The sequence below is a fragment of the Chiloscyllium punctatum genome, chromosome 2 (genome assembly GCF_047496795.1).
Source record: "Chiloscyllium punctatum isolate Juve2018m chromosome 2, sChiPun1.3, whole genome shotgun sequence".
Taxonomy (NCBI): Eukaryota; Metazoa; Chordata; class Chondrichthyes; order Orectolobiformes; family Hemiscylliidae; genus Chiloscyllium; species Chiloscyllium punctatum.
This window is the reverse complement of record NC_092740.1, coordinates 36,369,656-36,393,547: the sequence shown is the minus strand read 5'-3', so window position 1 is coordinate 36,393,547 and position 23,892 is coordinate 36,369,656. Positions and strand designations below refer to the sequence as shown.

The 23,892-nt window shown below is 40.3% G+C and overlaps 1 protein-coding gene across 11 annotated transcripts in view; it reads right to left on the bottom strand.

Moving 5' to 3' along the window:
- The window catches only part of LOC140496238 (microtubule-associated serine/threonine-protein kinase 4-like), a 475,527-nt gene that overhangs the window by 248,501 nt on the left and 203,134 nt on the right, over window positions 1-23,892 (bottom strand). Inside the window, exon 1 of one of the 11 annotated variants that reach the window (XM_072595815.1) lies at window positions 3,853-3,963. The exons of the other annotated variants lie outside the window; for them this stretch is intronic. Coding sequence (XP_072451916.1) covers window positions 3,853-3,899 — 47 coding nt within the window. The 5' untranslated portion in view covers window positions 3,900-3,963. Of the gene's footprint in view, window positions 1-3,852; window positions 3,964-23,892 lie in introns of those variants that run through there. 11 annotated transcript variants of the gene reach the window in all.

Below are 23,892 nucleotides of genomic sequence, written 5' to 3'. Positions count from 1 at the left end.
ATTCTCCAGCTATGGAAAAATCATGCACAATTAATTTGAAATACCAATCATCTTAATCAGAACTTAAAACCATACACTAATATAAATGCAAATTCAGTTGCTTCGGTGGATAAAAGGAAAAAAAGCATTATAGTGAAAACAGTGCGGATTAAAGAACGATATTAAAAATACTGGTCATGACTACAATAAATAAACATGTCTTCAGATATAAATTGCAGTGGGCACCAAAAATACAACATTAACATTCATTGCTTAGTGTCAAAATCAGATAAGTAGGAAGAACTTTCTAACCTTATACAATCATTATGTCCCTACAGTGGGGAAACAGGCCATTTGGCCTAACAAGTCCACACTGACCCTCTGAAGAGTATCCCATCCAGGCCCATTCCTCTACCCTATTACTGTACATGTCCCCTGACTAATGCCCCTAACTTACATATCTCTGAATATTATGGGCAACTTAACATGGCCAATTCACCTAACCTGCACACCTTTGTAAAGAAAGTTACTGACTGCTGCTGAAACCAGTTCATGTTACAGCCAGTATCCAGAGGTTCGTTAGACATTTAGAGTTCTAATTATAAACAGAAGAGCTTATGATAACTGTTTTCTGTGTCAGATGGAGGGTAATCTATTTCTATTCACCGGGGTGAGAGGTGGGAGGGCAGGGAGAAAAATTTTAATTCTTCTACATACTTAGCTGTAGCCAAATATTATAACATTTCAGTGTATATCCTTCAGTTTGTTTGCTTGCAATTTAATTGATATTGATTATGGAATAAATAGGCGGTCTTACGAGGAGATATCAATAGTGGGGCCTATATTTTCTGCAATGAGATGACATCTTACTGAAACATAATAAAAGCCATAAGAGCTACGGATGCTGGAAATCAAAAACAAAAACAGAAATTGCTAGAAAAGCTCAGCAGATCTGACAGCATCTGTGGAAAGAAATCAGAGCTAACTTTTCAGGTCCAGTGATCCTTCCTCAGAATTTACGTTAACTCTGATTTCTCTCCACAGATGCTACCAGACTTGGATAGTTTACAACTCTGAATTATTGTGTCTGGCAAAAAGACTGAAATGAAGGGAACTTTCTTCACAATATTTGGAATTCTCTACTCCAGAGTGTTATGGATGTTATGTCAATGAATATATTCAAAAAGGAGATCAATAAGAGTTTTTGACACAAAGTCTTATATCAACGATACTTGTTTATGCAATTTAAATTATGCTAAAATTATGTGTGGGTGCCTCAGGTCTTTAAGTCAAGTAGCCGTAGGCCTACCAGATCATAAGGCTGCTCTCTAATTGGCGAGATAGTGGTTTAACCTGATAGTTACCACATCTCAGGCAATGGGAAAGGCTGAGGAGGAGTCTCCTTCATGTTAATCTCAGCCAGTGTAGGAATTGAATCTCTGCTGTTGGCATCACACTGCAATGCAAACCTGCCATCTCGGAGCATTGGCAAAATGAATGAGGTAAGAGTTTTAGAAAAGTAACTTTTATACCTGAAAATAGTTACCACGTTTTAAAAAAGAACAAAGTAGTGCAACTCAATCAGCTCAATAAATTACTACCTTTAGATAATAATCAGGATATTAAAGAATGATCATTTGAACATTAACTATCCAATATTGAAGTAATACAGATTTTTAAAAAATCTATGTAGGCCAAATAAGATTATATCAAACAACTGGGTTCCAAATTGATATAACCATTTCAAGTTATTAATATCACTTGTTAGTACAGAACTTGAATATTGCTATTAAGAGATACATATTGGCAAAAGCTTTCATTTGGCATTCATCAGACATATGAAAGAAGTTTTCCATGGCAATGCTTCAGAATTAACGTACCAACCAATCAGCCCCATTTTCTAGTGTAGTATAAACTGTTGTGATGGTTTGAAGTTTGGCATTCTTGCACTTATCCAATGCAAGACCAAAAGGTCTCAACAGCATACCTCTCTTTGGGGAAAAATTATTAATGGAATGAATAAAAATGTTGATATGCCCTCAATCATCACACACTATCAAGTTATGGCTTTCCAAATTGCTGATATCACATCACAGATTACTTTCAAATCATTCTGCAAACTAGTTAGCTGCATGTGGTCATGATGCATTCTTGTAAAGCTTGCTTTACACTGAACAAACAAATAAAAAAGTTAAAGTGTAAACATAATCAGTGTGCATGAATACCAAAGAGTCAAGAACTATAGTATTCTGTAACTTAAAAATACTTCAATTTAATAACTTTTTAGATTAGATTACCTACAGTGTGGAAACAGGCCCTTCAGCCCAACAAGTCCACAGCGACCCACCCAGACCCATTCCCCTACATTTACCCCTACACCTAACACTACAGGTAATTTAGCATGGCCAATTCACCTAACCTGCACATTTTTAGATTGTGGGAGGAAACCGGTGCACCCAGAGGAAACCCACACAGACACTGGGAGAATGTGCAAACGCCACACAGTCAGTCACTTGAGGCGGGAATTGAACCCGGGTCTCTGGTGGTGTGAGACAGCAGTGATAACCATTGTGCCACCATGCCTTCAGTTATTTTAATCAAAGTGTTTGGACATGTTATGACACACAGTGGGAGTTGAAGCCTAGACCTCCTAAAACATTTTGCCTATGTCATTATATGTTATTTTTAATTCTTGCCAGATTTTGAAGCCTCATCAGATTCCCGAAATTATAAGATTCTATGCTGACCAAAAGGGGACATGGTTCATGGGAAATGGAATCATCTCATCCATCCATTTTGACCCATTTTCTTCTTCAAAAAGTGGTTCCCATTCTTGTCACTTAATTAATAAATTAATGACTAGCACTGAATCAGAGGCCAGTATCCTAATGATTGGAAAAAATTTCCTGTACTTATGAAAGCTATTTTCAAATAGAAAATTGCTATCAGGACATTAATTAGATCACTCTGTGATGACACACTGTTTTAGTCGTCTGGATTGTTGCACCATATCAAGTTAGAAGACGTTCCTTCCCCATGTACTGAGTTCTCAGTGACTGAGCTATATAGGGCACTGCTCCCCCAAGGATTAAATGATAAAATCAATGTGAGGGCATATCAACCCCAAGTACACTTTGCAGCTGCCAGTTTTACAGTAGGATAAGCAAAGACCTGGAAGGCAGTTATTTACATTTTATTTTTGCAACGTATGGCCTGGGGCTGAAACGAAAATGGGGGCACGAAGATCTTAAATAATTCTGAAGCAAAATTTTTTTTAAAACCAATTGTTTTGTTCACAATATAGTAGCAATTCAATTTTGCAACTTGATTAATTACTTTAATTAATCATGTATTTATACCAATGTTAATAAATATCAGATTATAACATCTAATTACAAGTATTTAAAATGCAGGTATATTAATGTTATTCTATTTAGTATTCTCCTGTATCTTAATTTCCCCTTTTTGCTATACATCATTCATGGTCTGCTACTTCTGAGCGATTGAGACAGTGTTTGATTGACATTGCATTTTATATGAGCAAATAACTGCAGGATCTACAGTGGCATTTCATTTGATTGTGGCATGAAGATACATTAATTTACCATATGCTGTTAAGATTTACTTTCAACCCCCAACAAGGTCTCTTTTCCTGTTAATGCTGATGTGTTGATTATGCGACTGCCTGTCATACAAGTCTGCAGAGCCTTGGCATAAAGCAGATACAGTAATTATTCAAAGCTGCAGTATGTACATACTAAACGTGTCTCCTTAAACCTCAGAGTTAAAAAAAAAGAAAATGGCAACACGCAGGCTTAGAAATATCAACCGCAGAATTATTCCAAATCGTTTATTGAACAGAGAAATACTTACTCCAAGGTCAAGCCTGGAATACGGAGCCTTTCCCGTTGGGCTTTCATGGCTGCCGTTTGTTACCACACTCTATTGTAACCATGACAAAATCACTGCCAGCATCCTGGCACTGACAGAGAGCCAAAATGAACCTCTCTAAAAGGAACGGACTAAATCCCTCTTGGGGAGGGGGGACTAGTTTTGGGTTCTTCCACACAAGCAAAAGCCACGAAAGGAAAAGTCAGCCGATCACATACCAATCATTAGTACCAAAAGTGCTTAAGCTAAATAAAAATATAATTAGAAAATCACTGGTGTGCTGCACACAGTGACATCATTTACTTCGTCTTCAGTTTATTAATAATAGACGTGTCACTAATACTAGTCTATCCCTACATAAACACATACGCACTTAAACCAACCACATTAAAAACCCTCTTCATTATAATGCAGTTTCAAAATACCAAGGAGAGCACTTGCTACAGCATTTTAAAATATGCTTGTTCCTTTTATTCAATAAAGCTGTTCAATATTCAGGATAAAGTACATCTTTTTTTAAAAGGCTTTATGATCTTACAGTTTTTGTAAACTAAATTTAACTCTCAGTCATCAGCAAAGCTTCAGTTTGCAAGCTGCTGAAGCAGTCACAGACAGATCAAATGTAATTATTTATTAAACAGGCCATTAAAATCAGTTCAGCTTTTGCCATCATCATTCTTGGATAAATATGTCAGTCACTGAGCACTTGGAAGTTGCCTTGGCTACTTCAATACTTTTAGAAATTCACTGTACTTCATATAGTACTTAAAATTACTCTTTAAAAAGGAGTCAATAGTTAGCTAAGCCATTTTGGTTGTTATAATATTGACATTAAACCAGTGATGTTGGAAATTACTCAGGAACATGCTGTCCACAAAACATAGAACAATACAAACATGACCAACGACCACCCCATTAACCAACTCCCATTCAGCAAGGAGATGGGAGGGATTGCTGCCAGTGCTAGCAAGCAACATCTAGTCACCGGATACTGTAGTCTTGGACCTAACACAGGCACAAGAAATCAATTCTAGAGATGAAGTTCATAAGCTTGGTATTAAGTCAACATTTCACCAAGTATGGCAATGATGAGCTCTAATAAAATTTCAGTCAACTGGATCTAGGGGAAAACTGACCAGTACCTAGAATTGTACAAAAGATGGCTGCGTTTACTGGAAATAAATCATCGCAGCCATCTGAATCAGAGCAAGAGCTTCTCATGGCTGTGTTCTATGAGCTGCTACGTTATGATGGAGAGAAGCTTTCTGATAAAGTCAATGGGCCGTACACTAATAAGCAAAATTTAAAAAATTGAAAGAACTACGGATGCTGTAAATCAGAAACCAAACCAGAAATTGCTGGAAAACCTCAGTACGTCTGACAGCGTCTGTAGAGGGAAATTAGAGTTAACACCTTGTGTCCAGTGACCCTTCATCAGAACCGATGATAGCTCCGAAAAATTTTTTTATATGCAGAAGTTAGAGTGGTGGAAGGGGATAAGGAGTAAACAATAGGTGGAGATAGAGCCCAGAGAGAAAACAGTTGGACAGACAAAGGAGTAGATAATGGAAAGCCTAGGAGAACGTATAACTGCTAATGGGAACTACTAGTAGCTAACAATGGGTAATGTTTAATAGCAGATCATGTGATACCAAGGCCTGGAGTGTGGGGGTTGGGGTAAGGACATGGGACAAAGTGCCTCAAGCCCTAAAATTGCTGACATCAATATTGAGTCCAGAAGGCTGTGAAGTTCCCAAGCAGAAAATAAGGTACTGTTCTTCCTGTAGTGCTGTATACTAACAAGCATTCATCTCCATTCACAATTCATCAGATAATGTAGTAGTGCAGGCTGTAAATATCTTGCCTTCCTTCATTGTCACAGAGTCAAAATCCCAGAATTCCCTCCCCAATGGCATGGTGTGTCAACCTACAGCATTTGGACTCCTGCGGTTCAAGATGGCAGCTCATCACCACCTTTTCAAGGACTACTAGGGATGGGAAGTAAAAACAAATGCTGGCAAGCCAGCAAAACCCATGCTCAACAAATGAATTGTAAAGAAAAAAAAGAGGGATAGGCTGAATAAATGGCAAGTAACATTTGCTTAATTCAAGTATCAGGAAGCAGCCATCCGTGACAAGACAGAGCATATCTGGCATATATCTTGGCAGTCAATGGTATTCCATAATTAAGTTGCCTACCCTCATCATCCTGGACTTATTATTCCACAGAAATGGCACTAAGTCAGTTCATAAGTGTTGCGGCCATTACAGAAAGTCAACCACCAGGTATTCTGCAATCAATGGCTCACCTTCTAACTCAAACCCAATAATTCCACAACTACAGGCAGATGTTAGGGCTGTGGGAATCCTCTCCCACTTAGCTGGGAGAGCATCATTGAAAGAATACACAAGTATCTCAACAAAGTAGCCCCTTTGACCTCAAAACCACTTTCCTAAACACGCACATGTTCCACAATTGTTATGTTGACAGGGCAGCAATGATTTCCCAAGGTTTCCTCTCCAACTTGCCACCTCAGATGAAAGACAAAGGCTAACCACCACTGACAAAATCTGCCAAGGAAACAGCTCAGGACAAAACATCGGCAGACAATGAACCAAGGTCCTCCCTTTTGGGAAAAGTGCATGACATGACTGTTGCCTTCATCATGTAAAATAACTGCCATCCTTTCCATGGCAAGTCACACAGCATCCTGACATTGACATACATCACTGTGCCATGACCGTTGTTGAACTAAAATTTTGACATCCTCATCCACCATCAAAATCTGTAGCTTAAACAAGAGCAATTTGCAAAATTGGAACAGGAAATGGAGATGCTCCATTTTAAGTGTCTTTCCACAACTAAAGGAAGTTTAATTTAAATATATTTACTCCTTAATATGGTGCATTGGCCTTTAGCATCAACAATTAATCCTTACAGAATTAATAATTATGATTAAATAAATGGAAAGTAACATTTGCTTTATTCAAGTTCCAGGCAACATTTTACTAAAGATCCTAGCTCAAACCAATATTAAACAACAAAGGGAGACAAGATAAGATGATCTAAGATATTGTGGTCAACATTGTGTCCAGTCAAGCAATATCTCGATTTTAACATTCTCCTCATTTTCAAATCTTTCCATGGTCTCACCCTGCCTACTTCCAATATCCTCCTGCCCGACAATGCCCCAATTTACCTAGACTCATCTAATCCCCCAATTTTAAATGCTCCATCATTTGTAGCAATTTCTCAGCTGCTTGAGCCCCAAATTGCTGGAATTCCCTCCTTAAATCTCTTTTCCCTCTTTCTTGCTTTCAGCCAATATTCTAACATTGGTGTCAAACTTGTCACAGAAAGCATTTGGGACAATATATTATATCAAAATGTGCTATACAAATACAAGTTGCTCTTTTGTTCGGAGGAGATGATATTTCCACCAGATGATGAGACTAGGACCTGAGGGCACTGACTCAGGGTGCAGGGTTGACCCTTTGGAACGGAGATGAAGAGAATTTCTTCAGCCAGAGCGTGGTTAATCTGTGGAAATCATTGCCGCAGAGGCCAAGGCAATGATTTAAGAGATAGGGTCTTGACAGGTAAGGGGATCAAGCATTACAGGGAGAAGATAGGAACCACAGGGTTGACAAAATATCAGCCATGATTGAATGGTGCAGCAGACTCAATGGGCCAAATGGCCAAATTCTACTCCTATATTTTACGGCTTATGTTTGAAAAGTACATTTTCATTCACTTTTACAGATAAATCATCTCATTGCATTGCTGAAAATTTAAGGATTTCAGAGAGTTCCAATTGAAACAACTTTAAACAATAGGTAGCTCATCAGAAACACAGCAAGTCCTGACAAATACTCACGAGAAATCATGGCAAAATAGCATTCTGAGAAACTGCTCTGGGAAATGAGGGAAAATGTAACTGTGAACCTTTAAGAGAAATGGGAATACCATGTGAACTATGCTGCAAAATGCGCTGTCACAGTGGTTAACAGCAGAAAAAAGCCCTTTGAACCCACAGCATCAATACAGGGACCAAGCACATCACAGCAAACAAAGTATTAAAAACATTACAGCAGGAGGCAGTTGAATGTGAAAAACATTGCGATAAATCACTCTGCAGCTGGAAATTGGCACAACTCATGCAAGAGGCACAGACAGACACTGCACAATAAATGTGGTGTGGTGAATCTGAAAATAGAGTGTAATGGGGGCAAGAGAACACATTTTTCAGAGTGAACAAGGACCATTCAATCCAGCAAGAAAAACCATCTTAATGCACATTAGAATGTTGGATTTGTTTGAGTGGCAGGAGGGGAATAACTTTAAAAAGATAATTTATGATTTAAAGAAACTCTTATGTTTATGCTTTCAGCTGCAATACCAATGGCAGATGCCAGATTGCTATTAGATTAGAATTAATGTAACTCTCCAAACATGTATATTTAAAAAGAAAATGAAAGACTTCTAAATTAACTAATTAGACAATAAATGAAAGATAAATTACACATGGATTATATCAACCAACTTTCTACCCTTAGTGTCCCTGCCGACAAAATCAGCATCTTGCCTGTACAAACTGCAAAGTGCCTGACTTGATACATATCAGTTCCATGCTCTCAGCAGGGATTGCAGATACAGTGCTACAAGTAGTTTCAGAGTCACCAGGTTAAGAGTAATCAGTAACAGTTCGTACACTGACATGTTTATGTTCAAAACAGAAAGGGACTTGTGATGATAGGCCATTGCGAATACAAATAGTCTGCTGACCTCAGTGTTCAGGTTCTTTCATAAGAAATAGCGATTTAAATCAAGTACAGAGGATACATGCACATGTAGCCAGAAGACCATATCTTCAGAACAAGAGGATGTGAAGCAGGATCACAACCACCTGAAGAAGAGGAGCTTTGAAAGCTCGTGCCTCCAAATAAACCTGTTGGACTATAACTTGGCGTAGTGATTTTTAACTTTGTCCACCCCAGTCCAACACCAGCTCCTCCAAATCATTCACAACAAGAGGGGAATGCAACAAAGAAAACCAGCGAAAGACAAAGAATCTTGCAGACCAAGAATGAAATGAACAGGGGCATCAATCTATATAGCTTGATAAGAGGTTGCTGATTGGTTGGGCCATCACAGGCACATATGAATTTCTGTCAGTTTCTTCATCCTAGTCCTGATGAGTAAATGATGAAAAGCTTTGACTTCTTTTAGCAATATCAAATGAAAAGCAAAGACATTACTCGACCTTCTCTTTCTGCTCCCCAGCCCCAAAAATGTTAAAACATGAACTGATTATGAAGATTGCTCGCTGCTGCCTAACCTCTACAATCAGTCCTATACAAGGTCTATCAACCTCTGCCTAACAGTTTATGACCAGGATGATGTAGCTGTAAGAAACAAACAAACAGAAATTGCTGGAGAAAATCAACGGGTCTGGCAGCATCTATGTAGTGAAGCAAAGTAAACAGCAATGAGACACTGGAAAAGCACAGCAGGTCAGGCAGCATCCAAGGAGCAGGAGAGTTGAAGTTTTAGTCATAAGCCCTTCATGAGGAATTCCTGATGCTCCTCAGGAGCTGCCTGACCTGTTGTGGTTTTCCAGCTCCACACTTTTTGGCTCTGATCTCCAGCATCTGCAGTCCTCACCTTCTCCTAGCAATGAGACGTTCCAGATGTACAACATTTAAAATCAGACCTACAGAAAGGATATATAGATATTATTTTATATTTTTGTCATTTACCTTTTTAATTGGCAGATTGGAAACAGAACACATCCTGAAACAAATATCACAAACAAAGTACCACAGACATTGGAAACGTAAAATAAAACAGTAAATGTTGGAAACACAGCTGCTCCAGCAGCATCGGGAAGGGTGATAACATTTCAGCTCAATGACCTTTTATCCAATCTGGGAAAAGTTAGAGATATAGCAGGTGATAAGCAATCCAAAGGGGAAGGATGGAGGTGAAGAACAAAAGATTCTGGAATAGAAAGGCCATCAGGAGAAGATTTAAATGACAAAATATTTGATGGTGCAAGGTAAAAGGGAGTGGCAATGGCAGCAGGGCAAAGAAGAAAGTGTCTCTGTAGAGGAAGTAGGAATGAGAGATCATAAACGACCGCTGTTCAAAGCAACAAAAATTGAAATCAGGGTGTAATCCAAATCTTATAAAGTGCCCAGTCAGTGAAAGCAGACAGGTAGTTACAGCGAGCAATTATGGAGGCAAGTGGTACATTGGCCTTCACTGCAAGAGGATATTAGTTCAGAAGGAGGGATATCTTACTGCAATTATTTGCAGAATCTTAGTGAGACCAAACCTGGAGTACTGTGTGGGGCTTTGGCCTCCCTATCTAGGTCAGGATATATTTGCCTGAGACGGAGAGCAACAGAAATTCAATAGGCCGATATTAGGGTAGGACTATCCTATCACAAGAGATTTGTTTGACTGGGCCTGTATTCACTAGAATTTAGAAACGTGAGAGGGGATCAGATTGAAAAGTATCAAATTCTTTCAGGGATTGACAGACAAGATACAGGGAAGAGGTTTCCCCTGACTGGGAAGTCCAGAACCAGAGGGCACAATCGCAGGATATGGGGAAGACCATTTAGGAGAAAGTGAGGATTGCAGATGCTGGAGATCAGAGCTGAAAAATGTGTTGCTGGAAAAATGCAGCAGGTCAGGCAGCATCCAAGGAGCAGGAGAATCAACGTTTCGGGCATAAGCCCTTCTTCAGGAATGAGGAAGGTGTGCCAATCTTAGCCTGCTTGGCACACCTTCCTCATTTCTAAAGAAGGGCTTATGCCCGAAACGTCAATTCTCCAAGACCATTTAGGATTCAGGTGAGGAAAGATTCCTTCACTCAAAGGATAGTGAACCTGCGCAATTCTCTACCACAGAAAGCTGTTGGAGCCAAGTCTCTGAATATATTCAAGATAGGGAAAGACTTTTATTAGATCTTAAGGGCATTAAGGGGTATGGGGAGAAAAAGAGATAGAGGATCAGCACAAACCATACTGAATGGCAGAGCAGGTTCGAAAGGCCAAATGACCCACTTCTGCTCCTCATTTCTATGTTTTTATGTCTCCATGTTTAACATGGGATGGAGGGTCATCAATGAAGCAAGGTAGTTGGGCCAAGGGCACTAACCTGAGGAACTCCTGCAGTAATACTTTGACGCGGAGATGATTGACCTCCATCAAACACAATCATCAACTTTTGAGCTAGTCGTAACTCCAAACAAAAGTAAAAGATTTCCACCCCAATCCCAAAGATTTCAATTTTGCTAGAATCCTTGATACCACACTGGACCAAATGTTGCCCTAATGTCAAGGGCAGTCACTCTCATCATGCCGCTGGAATAGAATTCTTTTGTCCATGTTTCAACAAAGACTGCTATGAAGTCTCGAGCTGAATGGCCCTGGCAAAACCCAAGCTAAGCACTGGTGACCAGACTTTTGCTTTGTAAATGCCACGTAACAACACTGTCATTAAAACCTTCCATCACTCTGCTTATGATTAGGAATAGACTAATGATTGGAATGAATTTGACTTTTCTCTGGATGGGACATACATTGGCGACTTTCCACCATTGCTGGGTAGATTCCAATGCTGTAGCTGTATTCGAACAACTTGAGCAAGGGGCATAGATGCCTCTGGAACATAGGTATCAAATCTACATTCATTCTAGTGTTCAGCATTGGTTTGGCCTCAGCTGGAGCACTATGTCCAGTTCTGGTTCCCACACTTAGGGAAAGCTGTGAAGATAGAGAGAGCACTGAAAAGAATCACAAGAATGGTCTAGGTCTGAGGAACTTACATCAAGTAGATAGATTTGAGAAGTTGGAGCTGTTTTCATTGGAGAAGAAACATGTGACTTGACAGAGTTATTCAAATCATGAGGGATATGAGAGAGGTAGCTAGGGGAAAGTGTGTTCCCATTGATCGAATGATAGAGAACCAAATGGCACACAAGTTAATTGACAAAAGATGCAATGACAGTGAGGAAAAATATTTTCATGCAGTGTATCATTAGGACCAATGATGCACCGCCTGTGTGTGTGAAGGAGACAGATTTAATCAAGGTTATTCCACAGGGAATTGGATGTTATGGGGAGAAGACAGGGAGCAGCTGACAATGTAGAGATTGTACGCTGGAAATTGGAAAAGGAGCCCAGAAACTGCAAATTTGATAATTGCTGAAAATGATACTTTTTGGCAAAGCTTTTTGTCTTGCTCTCAACTGGATAATTCATAAGGATACCAATGTGAAGGGAAAGCCTCATTTATATTCTACAAGAGGAGAAAGCTAATTGATTAGCAGGTGGATACCGATTAGTAGAAGCGTTGCTATGGAGAATGCACTCAGAGGGCAATGAAGAGTTGACCAAATCACAGTGGGTCTAGAGTCACATGTAGGCCAGACCAGGTAAGGTTGGCAGTTTCCTTCCCAAAAGGACATTTGTGAAATTGATGGGTTTTCTCAACATTCAGTAACAGTTCCATGGTCATCATTAGAGTCTTAATTGCAGATTTTTACTGAATTCAAATTCCACCATCTGCCACAGCGGTATTCAAACCCAGGTCTCTGGAACATTGACTGGGTCGGTCTCTGGGTTAATAGCCTTTCAATAATACCATCGGGCCATCAGCTCCCCTTGAGTTTTGGTTGACATTGTCAAGGCACTGCCCTGAAGAATGAGCCGGAGAATGGCTGTCGCCTATTCTATCGAGTTGAATTACATTGTGGGCGCACGCATGGACTGCAAGCAGTTCAATAAGGGGCTCACCATCTTCTCAAAGGCACCTAGGGATGGGCAAAAAATGCCTTGCCAATCCTTTTTTTTGTTTTGCCACTCCAGCCAGACTCTCATGATTTCTGTCTTGCCCTGTGGTTTAACATATGACGTAGTGCAGGTTGGGTGAATTAGCCATGGTAAATGAGGGGTTAGAGAGATGTGATAGGAGAGTGAGATTGGGTGCAATGCTCTTCCAAGGTTGGTGTGGAGTTGATGGGCTGAATGATGCGCTTCCACACTGTAGTGATTCATGGTTCTAAAAGAAGACACTCACCACATTTGAAAACAGGCCTCAATCAAGTACTGTAAAAGAGGGACAGTCTTTGCTCGGAGTGGGGGGCTGTGGTGGTGGTTAGGGGGTTATGGGGAGGGTCTGGTATAGTAAGTCAAGTGTAGCTGGGGCAGGAGTTGTCGAAATCCTCTCCATGTATGGGCTGAGAAGCTGAGTGTCGGGCAGTTGATCACCCATCTGCCCTATTGTGAGCTGTGTTCTTCCTGGAATGAGACAGGCAGGTATCGCAGGAAATGAAAGTAGGGGTTATTCTTGATGCAGATGGGGAAGCATCCTGAGAGAATGTGTCGGCAACATTAGAGGACACACAGGGTTAGCGGTGACAGAGGTTGGTGAGGATGAAAATGAGCAATATAGGAGCATACAGGAGATACAGGAGCAGAGACCAAGTGTAAGGTATCAGAAAGACGATTGCAGCAAGTGACCTTGGAAGAGGGTAGAAGGTTAATGACTGTCTTCCAATACTGGCGTTCCTCCAAACAGCTGAGACTGCTTCAATCTAGGTGGCAATGTCAGACAAGGCTGGCATGGTGTAGTGTTGCACCCATTACTACTGGTCCAAAGGGTAAAGGACATCCACATTTGCTTGTCTGCAACCAGCAGGGCCTCAGGGACCCTCCCCACGAAACAGGGTGCCAATTTCCTCCAGTCTGCCGCATCTGGGGTAAATGCCAGGAACAGTGCAGGGCAGCTCCAGGTTAACAGTGCTTGTCCAGGTACTTTTATAGATGGAGCAGGAGGAAAGGATGCCAGACTTGCAGCAGATGTCTGCTGAGCAGCGAATAGGTTTTGGGAACAGAGGTGGCAAGATGGGGCAGAAACCAGACAAGAGGGACGTTATGAGGCAGGCACGGGAACTCATGGAGCAAGTTAGGTGAGATTCTGTGAGGAAAGACACTCTACCTCTGGACAACAAACCCTCCAGAAAACGCAACATTAATTTAGTCAAAAAATTGATAGGAAACAGTCCAGTGCTTTGAATTTTGCAAACCCAGGTTGTTTGGTTACAGTCATCACATTGCTTATTGAAAACTGTTAAAGCAATGATGGCTCTGGAGGAGTCACAGGTGTAAGTAGGAAGACACCGGACAAGGGGAGGAAAAGAAGTTAGAGAGGGAGGAAAAATTATGGCACTGAAAAAGTGTTGTTGTTACATTATGCTAAAAATATACTTCATGATAAATTCCCAAGCCTGACTTTTTTCGCTTTCTGTCTAAGATTGGTTAAAGAACTGTAAGAGCTATAGGATTACAAAGTGTTCCAGAGACGGATAATTGTGAGCAATCAAGTGTCCCTGGAAGTCCCAAAGGCTGAAAAACACAAGATCAGATGAACTGTAAAACCATGTGTGTCATTTACAGCCTGGACAATTAATGGCTTGCTTCACAAAAAGAAACTTGAGGACAGAAAGGGGTAATTTGTTAAAAATTTAAAATATTTATCCTTGAGCCCTTAAGCAACACATATTTTAACCAGCATGTCAATAGCACAGTAGTAAAATTCCATAAACTGGAAGCATACACAAGTTGTAGCGATGAATAATTTATACAATGCACAATACTCAGTTACTGTTATGTGGTAGAGTACATGATTATTGTCACCTTTTTCAAGTTGCTGCCCTACTCAGTCATAACAAATGGAGGCTATTATGATACCACTAAGTAGATGAAATCCATTAGAAAATACTCCCGGCAAAGGTTGCGTCAATCAATTTGATTATAAATTTTAAAGCAATTTTAGCTATCAACACACTATCAAGTCAGACCAGCACAGTAACCTACACATCTGAATTGACAAAATCCTGTTTCACTGAATATAGTTAATAACTGATGATTATAAAAATATTCAAATGCATTATTACAATTCTTCATGGGCAGTATTTGATAAAGGTGACAGATATCTTGCTCTCTGGCTGGACTTTCTGGGGAAGGCCTGTGTACCACTCAGCAGCAAGTCTTTCCCAGGATTAAGGGTTTTGGGGCAAAGGTACACCTGCTGAGAACTATTAACCAATGTGAAACTGGCATCTCTTTATTGCTCAGCAGCTCCACCAGGGAGACTGTGGCTGTTATTAATACTACATACACCAGAGACCCACGGTCACATGGACTTAATCATCCAGGAGGGGGAGTGGGGGGATGACTGAGGACTCGCTGGCTAGGAGCATCAGCAGGGAAGGCAGGGATGTAGCCCTCCTGGCTCCCCCCACCCAACCCTTTGATCAGTGCCTGATGACAAGGGGCATCATTCCTTCTCTCACTTATCCCCATGCCTGAAGGTTTCAACATCCATACATGCCAAGGTTTAACTTTTGGGATTGCTATTTGTCAAGAGCCCTTGTCAAGGAGAAGTGTGGACTGCCAGTACTGGAGAGCCAGAGTTGATAAAGTGTGGCACTGGAAAAAGCACAGCAGGTCAGGCAGCATCCGAGGAGCAAGAGAGTCGGACGTTTCGGCCATAACCCTTCATCAAGACTCCCTTGCTCCTCAGATGCTGCCTGACCTGCTGTGCTCTTTCCAGTGCCATGCTTTATCAAGAGCCCTGTCCCATGCAGGGTGAATACCAGGGGTGGCAGAATTAGGCCCTTAAGTGGATATTAGTAAGGTCCACAGATCATTCTTCACTGACTAAACCAGGCTAATAGCACATGGAAGATGGGGTCTATCTACTTTCCAACTTGATTAAACTCACAAAAGGTAGTATTAAAACGCCACCCCTTTTGTCAAATAGCACACACATTGAAAATTAAGATGAAACAAAGCACTGCAGTTGCTGGACATCTGAAACAAAAATGGCAAGTACTGGAGAACAGATCTGGCAGCATCTGTATAGAGAGAAACAGAGTTAATGTTGCCAGTGCAGTAACCCGGTCAGAATAGAAAACATCTTGGAAAGGGCAGCATATATGCTGATGACAGAGGGGCGGGGGGATGGGGGAGAGAGAGAGAGAGAGAGAGAGGGAGAGGGAGAGAATAAGCCAAGAAGGAGATCATGCTGAGGAGGGTACTAATGATGAGTGGAAATGGGTTGTTTGTGCTGGGTCTGAGGGGTGTGGGGATGGGACTGAACATATAGGACAGTGTTCATCTTCTAAAATTGTTAAACTCAATGTTGAATTCTGCAGGCAATAAAGTACTTGGTGGAAGATGAGGTGTAGTTCCTCCAGCTTGTGTTGAGCCTCTCTCACTTGAGATAGAAACGTTGACATGGGAACATGGTGGTGTGTTGAAGTGACAAGCAATTGGAAGCTCAGGGTTATTTTTACAGACAGAACATAGGTGTTCAGCAACGCAGTCACCCAACCTACATTTCATCTCCTCACTGCAAAGGAGGTAACATTGGATGGTGTGAATACAGTAGACTAGATTGAATCTAGTGCAGGTAAATCACTGCTTCACCTGGAAGGTGACCCTGGATAATGAATAGGGAGCAAGTAAACAGGAAGTACTTCACCCACTGAGATGGCATGGGAAGTGCCATGGGGTGCGAGGAAGTGTTGGGATTAGAGGAGAAGTGGACGGGGTGTCCCAGAGGGAACAGTCCCCATGAAATGTTGACAAGAGAGAGAGGATTATATATCTGGTGGTGACATCATTTTGGATGTGGTGGAACAGGAGGACAAAGGAAACCCTACCATTATTGTGGGAGGGATGGGAAGAGGTGAAGGCAGAGTGCAGGTGACTGACCAGACACAGCCAAATACCTTCTCAACCATGTGATGGGGAATCCTCATTCTGAGGCCCCTAGCACCTAGCCACCCACTCCACCAATTTGTCAATGTCCTTCTGAAATTCTAAACTATCTTCCTCACAGTTTGTAATGTTCCAAAGTTTTGTATAATTCATAAATTTTGAAACTGACCCTGCCCACCAAGATCGAGACAATTTAATCATGAATCAGAAAAGAAGAAGGGTCCCAATATTGAACCCTGGGGAACAACATTATAAACCTTCCTCCAGCTCAAAACAAAAACTACCCATTAACCATTAGTCGCTCGAGGGTGGAATCGAACCCGGGTCACTGGCGCTATGAGGCAGCAGTGCTAACCACTGAGCCACTGTGCCATCCAAACTTGGCCCACTTCCATTCCAATGTACCAAGTCAAGAAGTGCCCCTTTCTTGTTGGACTGGATGCATACTACTATTGCAAATTTCCCTTCATAAAATCCAAGAACACTGGTCGCTCACTGCCTTTCACACCCCTATTGTCTAAGCCTGCATTTGAGTATTGTCAGGCTGCTCCTCTGAGCCATAACGTAATAGCGGAACAACAGTTAAACAGCAGAAAGATCAAAATCTTTTCTATCCACACCACAAACCCCGTGGCCTTAATTCCATTCGTTTTTCCTATGAAATGTTCATCATGTTAGAAATACAATTCTTTTAAACATTAAAGTTGTTCTGAGACAATGTAAATCTGTTGCCTTCACTGAAATGTCAGAACACATGGGGTGCTTACATTAGAGCATATTGATATGTACAAATTCATGCTGGCACCTGTACCAAGATGTTGAAAAAATAGTTACCTTTCAAATCAGGCAGAAAAGCAACCAACTATTCTCTGGGGACAAAGCAATATGCCGAGATTTAAGACAGGAAACAACAGGAATTATTGATGAGTGTGGATACAATTAGCCCCAAGTATAGAACTGAATTCAAACTTCTATTTATTATAGGAAGTACCAAAAATAATGAGATTGACTGATACACATAACAAGTTTACTTTTGAATGCACGGTGGCACAGTGGTTAGCACTGCTGCCTCACAGCGCCTGAGACCCGGGTTCAATTCCCGCCTCAGGCGACTGACTGTGTGGAGTTTGCACGTTCTCCCCGTGTCTGCGTGGGTTTCCTCCGGGTGCTCCGGTTTCCTCCCACAGTCCAAAGATGTGCAGGCCAGGTGAATTGGCCATGCTAAATTGCCCATAGTGTTAGGTAAGGGGTAAATGTAGATGTAGGGGTATGGGTGGGTTATGCTTCGGCGGGGCGGTGTGGACTTGTTGGGCCGAAGGGCCTGTTTCCACACTGTAAGTAATCTAAATCTAAATCTAAATAAATCAAAACTCAATTAAAAAAACAAAAATACCACATATTCAGTATCCTTTTCACCAGTTTAAGAATTCCTAAATAATTTCCAAGAGGGATCTAAATGAAAAACAATATCATAAAAAGTGAATATTATGGAGGTAATATTCCATAATTACCTCCATAATATTATTTAGCAGTGCGAAAACACTGATTTTGAATTAAACATCAACATTTTAACAACTTGTAAACACTGTTCTGCAGCCACCAAGTCTGCTTTTATTTTAATTTCAATGTTGTTACCAAATTATCTTAAGGAAAGGAAAGCAGAAATTCTACAGTTGATCTATTGCATCTTTATATTGCAGTCTGAGGAACCATAGCTCCAGGTTTGAAGCAAGAGGTTTGTTCAGGAGGAAGAGACTGACCAATCAATTAGTGAATAAAAAATCTAAGCAAAGTTTGGTTTTCATTATTGTTTCTTAAAAACTCTGTAGGAATAAATGTTCATTGGCCTGTTGCTTGCAAAAGAATGCTCTCTTTTTGGAAAAAAAATCAACTATAGTAACGCTCCTTTGTGTCTGGTTTTTAATGAGGCAAAAAGGCACAACTTAATTCACAAGTAAGGTTTAGATGAAGATGGAAGTCCTGCAACCTACTTTATCCCAGCCATCCAAAATAGCAGCCTTTGTGTTTTCTTTTTAGAGCATTTATAGCATAGGTGCACTGGGAGTAACCTTGCAAGACATTTTATATTCTAGAAAAGTGCCAGAGAATTGGAAAACTGCCAATGTAATAATACCTTTCTTTAAAAAGGGAAAGAGGCAATAAAATAGGTAACTGCAGGGCAGTTAACTTAAATCTGTTATTGGGAAAATGTTGGAGTCTATTATAAAGAATGTAGTGGCAAAGTACACATAGTAATCAAGCAGTCTCAGCATGAACACCATGAAGAAATCTTGCCTTGACAAATTTACGATAAATCTTTGAGGAGCAGGATAGATAGAGGGGAAGCAGTGGGTGTTTGATAAAGTGCTATATATTTGGCTACCTACTAAATTAAGAGTTCATGATATTGGAGATAGTAACCCAACCTTCAGTCTTCTATTAGTTAACTGGGGACCATTTTCAGGATAACAACCTGCAACTAATGCCCAGGATCAGTGTTGGGACCACAATTATTTGCAATATGTATTAATGACTTGAATGAGGAAAATGAATTTAATATAGCCAAGTTTGCAGATGACAACATCAGTGGGATGGCAAGTGGTGAAAGTGATACAGAGAGTCTGTGGGGGAATACAGACAGGTTACGCGAGCGGGCGAAAACTTAACAAATGGAATATAATGTGAGGTCATACGCTTTGGAAGGAAGAATAGAGGAACTGAATAGTACTTAAAGGGAGAAAGAATATAGAAAATTACTGCACAGGAAGTGTCATGTAGAAATTACAAAAAGCTAGCATCCAAATTTAGTGGGGAATGGGGAAGTAAATGGAATGTTGGCCTTTATTTCAAAGGGAACAAAGTATAAAAGGAAGGAAGGTCTTGCTAAAACTATACAAGGCACTAGTTAAACCATAGCTGAAATAGTGTACAAGGAAAGATATACATTGAAGATAGTCCAGTGAAGGTTCATTAGTCTATCCCACTATGGAAGAAAAGCCTTCTGAGGAGAAGCTAAGTAGGTTTGGCCTGTACTCACTGGAATTTAGAAGAATGAGGCGCAATCTTATTGAAACATATGATTCTTGGGAGACTTGAGAGCAGAGATGCAGAGAAGTTGTTTCCCCCTTGTGGGAAAGTCCTGGATCAGAGGGAATAAGCTTAGAATAATGGTTTCCCAGTTAGGGCAGTGTTGAATAGGAATTTCTTCTCTCAAGGGGTAATGAATCTGTGGAATTCCAGATCACAGAGGGCTATTAAGGCCGGGTTGTTAGTAAATCTAAGTCTGAGACAGACATTGTTTTAATCAGTAAGGATTCAAGGGTTATAGGCGAAAGACAGGAAAGAGGATTTGAGGGTCATCAGACCAGCCATGATTTCATTGAGTGGCAGAGCAGACTCAATGGGCTGAAAAGCCTATTTCTATTCCTCCATCTTGGGGTCTTATTTCACTGCTACTGAAAGTAATTCAGTTCCTCAACCATCTTTGCTGGTAGCTCATTCCTATTGAGTACACAACTTGTGAAGAAATAAAATAAAAGCAAAACGTTGCAGATGCAGAAGTTTTAATATAAAAACACAACAATGGTGAGAGAAACAGAGTCCATGCTCCAAGTCCAATGTACCAAACCTGCTGAATTTCTTCAGCACTTTATGTGGCAAAGAAATGCTTCTTGGCCTGTTTAATGCTTTCTAACTGTGACCTGGATCCTTTTCTGTCAATGTAATTCCTCAGTCACATTAATACATATTGGTTTAAAGCCCCTTCCAAGAAACTTTCTTTCAAAGCTGGAAATCTTCAGTTTTGCCAAAAAATCTCCTTGACCGTTGTTCCCCTCTGCCACAGTGACAGCCTTTGTTATAAGGATAGTCGCAGAAATGACGAAATTCACTGACATTGTCAGATTGGAAAAGGTGAGGCTGTTCTCCCTAGATACGTATAGATAAAGGGGATATTTGATCATTCCATTCAGAATCATGCAGACTCTGCACAGCACTGATCAGGAGAGATTGTTCCTGTTGATGGACGTATTGAGAAAAATCTGAACACTCTGACATAAGTTGAGTTGCAAAACTACCAATGGAGACACAAACAAAATGTATTCACTATGAGAATCTGTTGAATCTGGATTGTTATGCTGTCCTGGATTAGTGGTGCTGGAAAAGCACAGCAGTTCAGGCAGCATCCGAGGAGCAGTACATTGTCGACTATCACGGAGACAGCTTCAAAAAGGAATTAGGCAATTATCTGAAGAGGTGGGGTTTCAGTGAAAAAGTCAGCATTGACCTTTGAGCCAAATGGCCTCCAACTCTATTTCTTTCCACAGTGTATGCCATGGATAGTCTTCTAAGCAAAAGCAGTTCAACAATATTGCATGCAAAGACTAGTATTCGAAAGTTATTTCATTTATCTCAGGCAATACTTAGGTTCAGTGTGAATGGACTTATAAAGTCATAATTTGTGATCTTGGTTCCTGGTTTCTGTGACCTCTCCATGGAACAGGGAAGTAAAAGAAAGCAGAATTTTCAGCATAGCTGGACAACCAACTCAACTGTGGTGCATGCCAGAAAAGATGGTCATGTCTTTCACCAGTTGTGTCTGGAGACACTTACATAAATTGTTACTTCTTAAAAATTTGAGAATGCCACTTTGGGGCAGTCATAGGAATGGTGTGGAATACTGGGGTGAATTAGATTCTCAAAGGTAACCAGATTGTGTTCCCAGGCATTATTTTGTTAATTCCTTCAGAAAGTTTTGTTGTTTGTTTCTGAATATGGTAACAGTGATTATCACAAATCAAGTGTGCTCTGGGTAATCCATGTGGAAGATGGGAAAAAATTGCTACTGTAAGAGTTGCTCCTTTTTTTTGGAGTATTTTCGGTGTTGGAGCTGATTTCATTGAACTCTCGGAGCAGTAATTACTGTTTTATAAGATGTTGCGTTGTTTTGGAACTTTGGGAAGAAAAAAAAATCAAAACAACTGCACTTTAAAAAAGGAGGAGGACTGACAAAGGCAGTGGTCATATTGTAAGTGTCACACTCTGGAATGAGCTGCCAAAGGAAACAGTGAAGGCTGGTATAATTACAACATATAAAAGGTATCTGGATGGGTTTCTAAATTAAGAGGCTTCAGAGAGATATGACCCAAATGTTGGCAAATGGAACTACATTTACCTAAGTTATCTGTCAACATAGGCAAGTTGGACTGAAGGGTCGGTTTCTGTGCTGTACATCTCTATGATTGTAAGTGCCAAATTGGAACTCATCGAATATGCTGTCACCACACAGAAGTACCTTCAACAATTACTTTCTCTGAGGCTGTCTACAGTTCTTAAAGAACTGCATCAATGCATTACAAATGAATCTTTGCAAATTCATCTTTGAAAATCAATAGCTTTATAATATAAATACTTCATGAACCCCACCCCTCCCAAGGTAGCAACAGCTGTAACCTATCTGTGGAATTTTCAGTTGTCATAGTTACTGAAGTACCATGGTTCTAACATCGAACACTGACATATATTCAAAAGGACAGCTCAAAATGTTCACAATTAAAGTGAGGTAGGATGCTACTTTTTTAAGCATTGCCAATTTCTAGGAGTAATCCACATCGTTGAATAAAATTTTCTAATTTATAACTTCTATTATTCACTGGTTACATCTCCTCCTCTACTCACATTTAACTATTTTTTTTCCCCTGATGCAGTTATAATTATTAGAATTAGAAATGTGATTTAGAAATTGAATGAAAATGTATAAAAGGAGGAATTTTGGCCCATTATGTCTGTGCTAGCTCATCAATACAGCGAGTCAATTCATTCCACTGCCTCATTTCTTTTAGTTTGGGGTTTGAAGGTTTTCAAAGATAGATAATAGAAGAACCTAGTTTTGACAATTACTAAACAGACTTTAAATGATTGTGACTTAAAACAATAACCACTTTTTACTTAATACAGGCAGAGTTGAAATGAGGAAACAATGAATATTGGGGAGACGCGAGTGTTTGATGAAGGATCTACAGTTGGCTTCACATGGGATCTTATTTGTTCATAAAGGTTTCCAAATCCAAAAAGCTTGTAAAGCAAATGGCAATGAAGAGAAATTCTTAAAGTAACCAGATAAGTTTTAGGTTGAAAAACAGGCTTGGGAATTGTGGATGATTAGTTCAAACCTCTGCCTGGGATATCGTCATAAGGATATACTGGAGGGTTGTGTGTATTGGGTTTATGCATATTTAAAACAACCATAAGCAGTTCATACCTGGAGCCAAAAGCAACTTGGAAGTGAGCAGAAGGAAGAAGCTACTAGCACTAACAGATGACTTAGAGCTGGGATTAAAATGAAACTGCTGAAAAAAACTCAGCAGCTAAGGAAGCCTTTGTGGAAAGAAGCAGAGTTAACGTATTAGGTTAGCAATCTTTCATCAAAAATGAGCCTGAGACTAGCTTTGAGACACAAAATTTGTGAGAAGCAAAATGGGCAATCAGAAATAAAGAGTGTTGTCTGAGTTTGGAGTTAACGTATGGCCATTTTGTTTAATTGTGCTTTCTGTTTAATTTTTAAAAAGTGATTTTATTTCCCATTTCCTGTCGTCGAGAATACCTCTATGTGATTGGTTGCCTACCCTTCTCTTGTCAAGAGGAAGAAGGCGGCTTATGTTAGGATGAGACGTTAAGGCTCAGTTAGGGCGCTTGAGCGTTACAAGTTAACCAGGAAAGACTGAAAGAGAGCGTGACAAAGAGCCAGGAGGGGATATGAGAAGTCATTGGCAGATAGGATCAAGGAAAACCTAAAAGCTTTCTGTAGGTGTACTGGAATAAAAGAATGACTAGAGTAAAATTAGGGTCAATCAAGGATAGTAGTGGGACGTTGGGCGTGGAGTCCAAGGAGATAGGAATAGTGCTAAATGAATATTTTTTTGTCAGTATTCACACTGGAAAAAAACAATATTGTTGATGAGAAAATTGAGATACAGGCTACTAGACCACACTGGATTGAGGTTCCCAAGGAGGAGGTGTTAGCAGTCCTGGAAAGTGTAAAAATAGGTAAGTCCCCTGGCCAGATGGGATTCATCGCAGATTTCTCTGGGAAGCCAGGGAGGAGATTGCAGAGCCTTTGACTTTGATCTTTGATCTTTATGTTATCATTGTCTACGGGAATAGTGCCAGAAGACTGGGGGATAGCAAATATTGTCCCCTTGTTCAAGAAGGGGAGTAGAGACA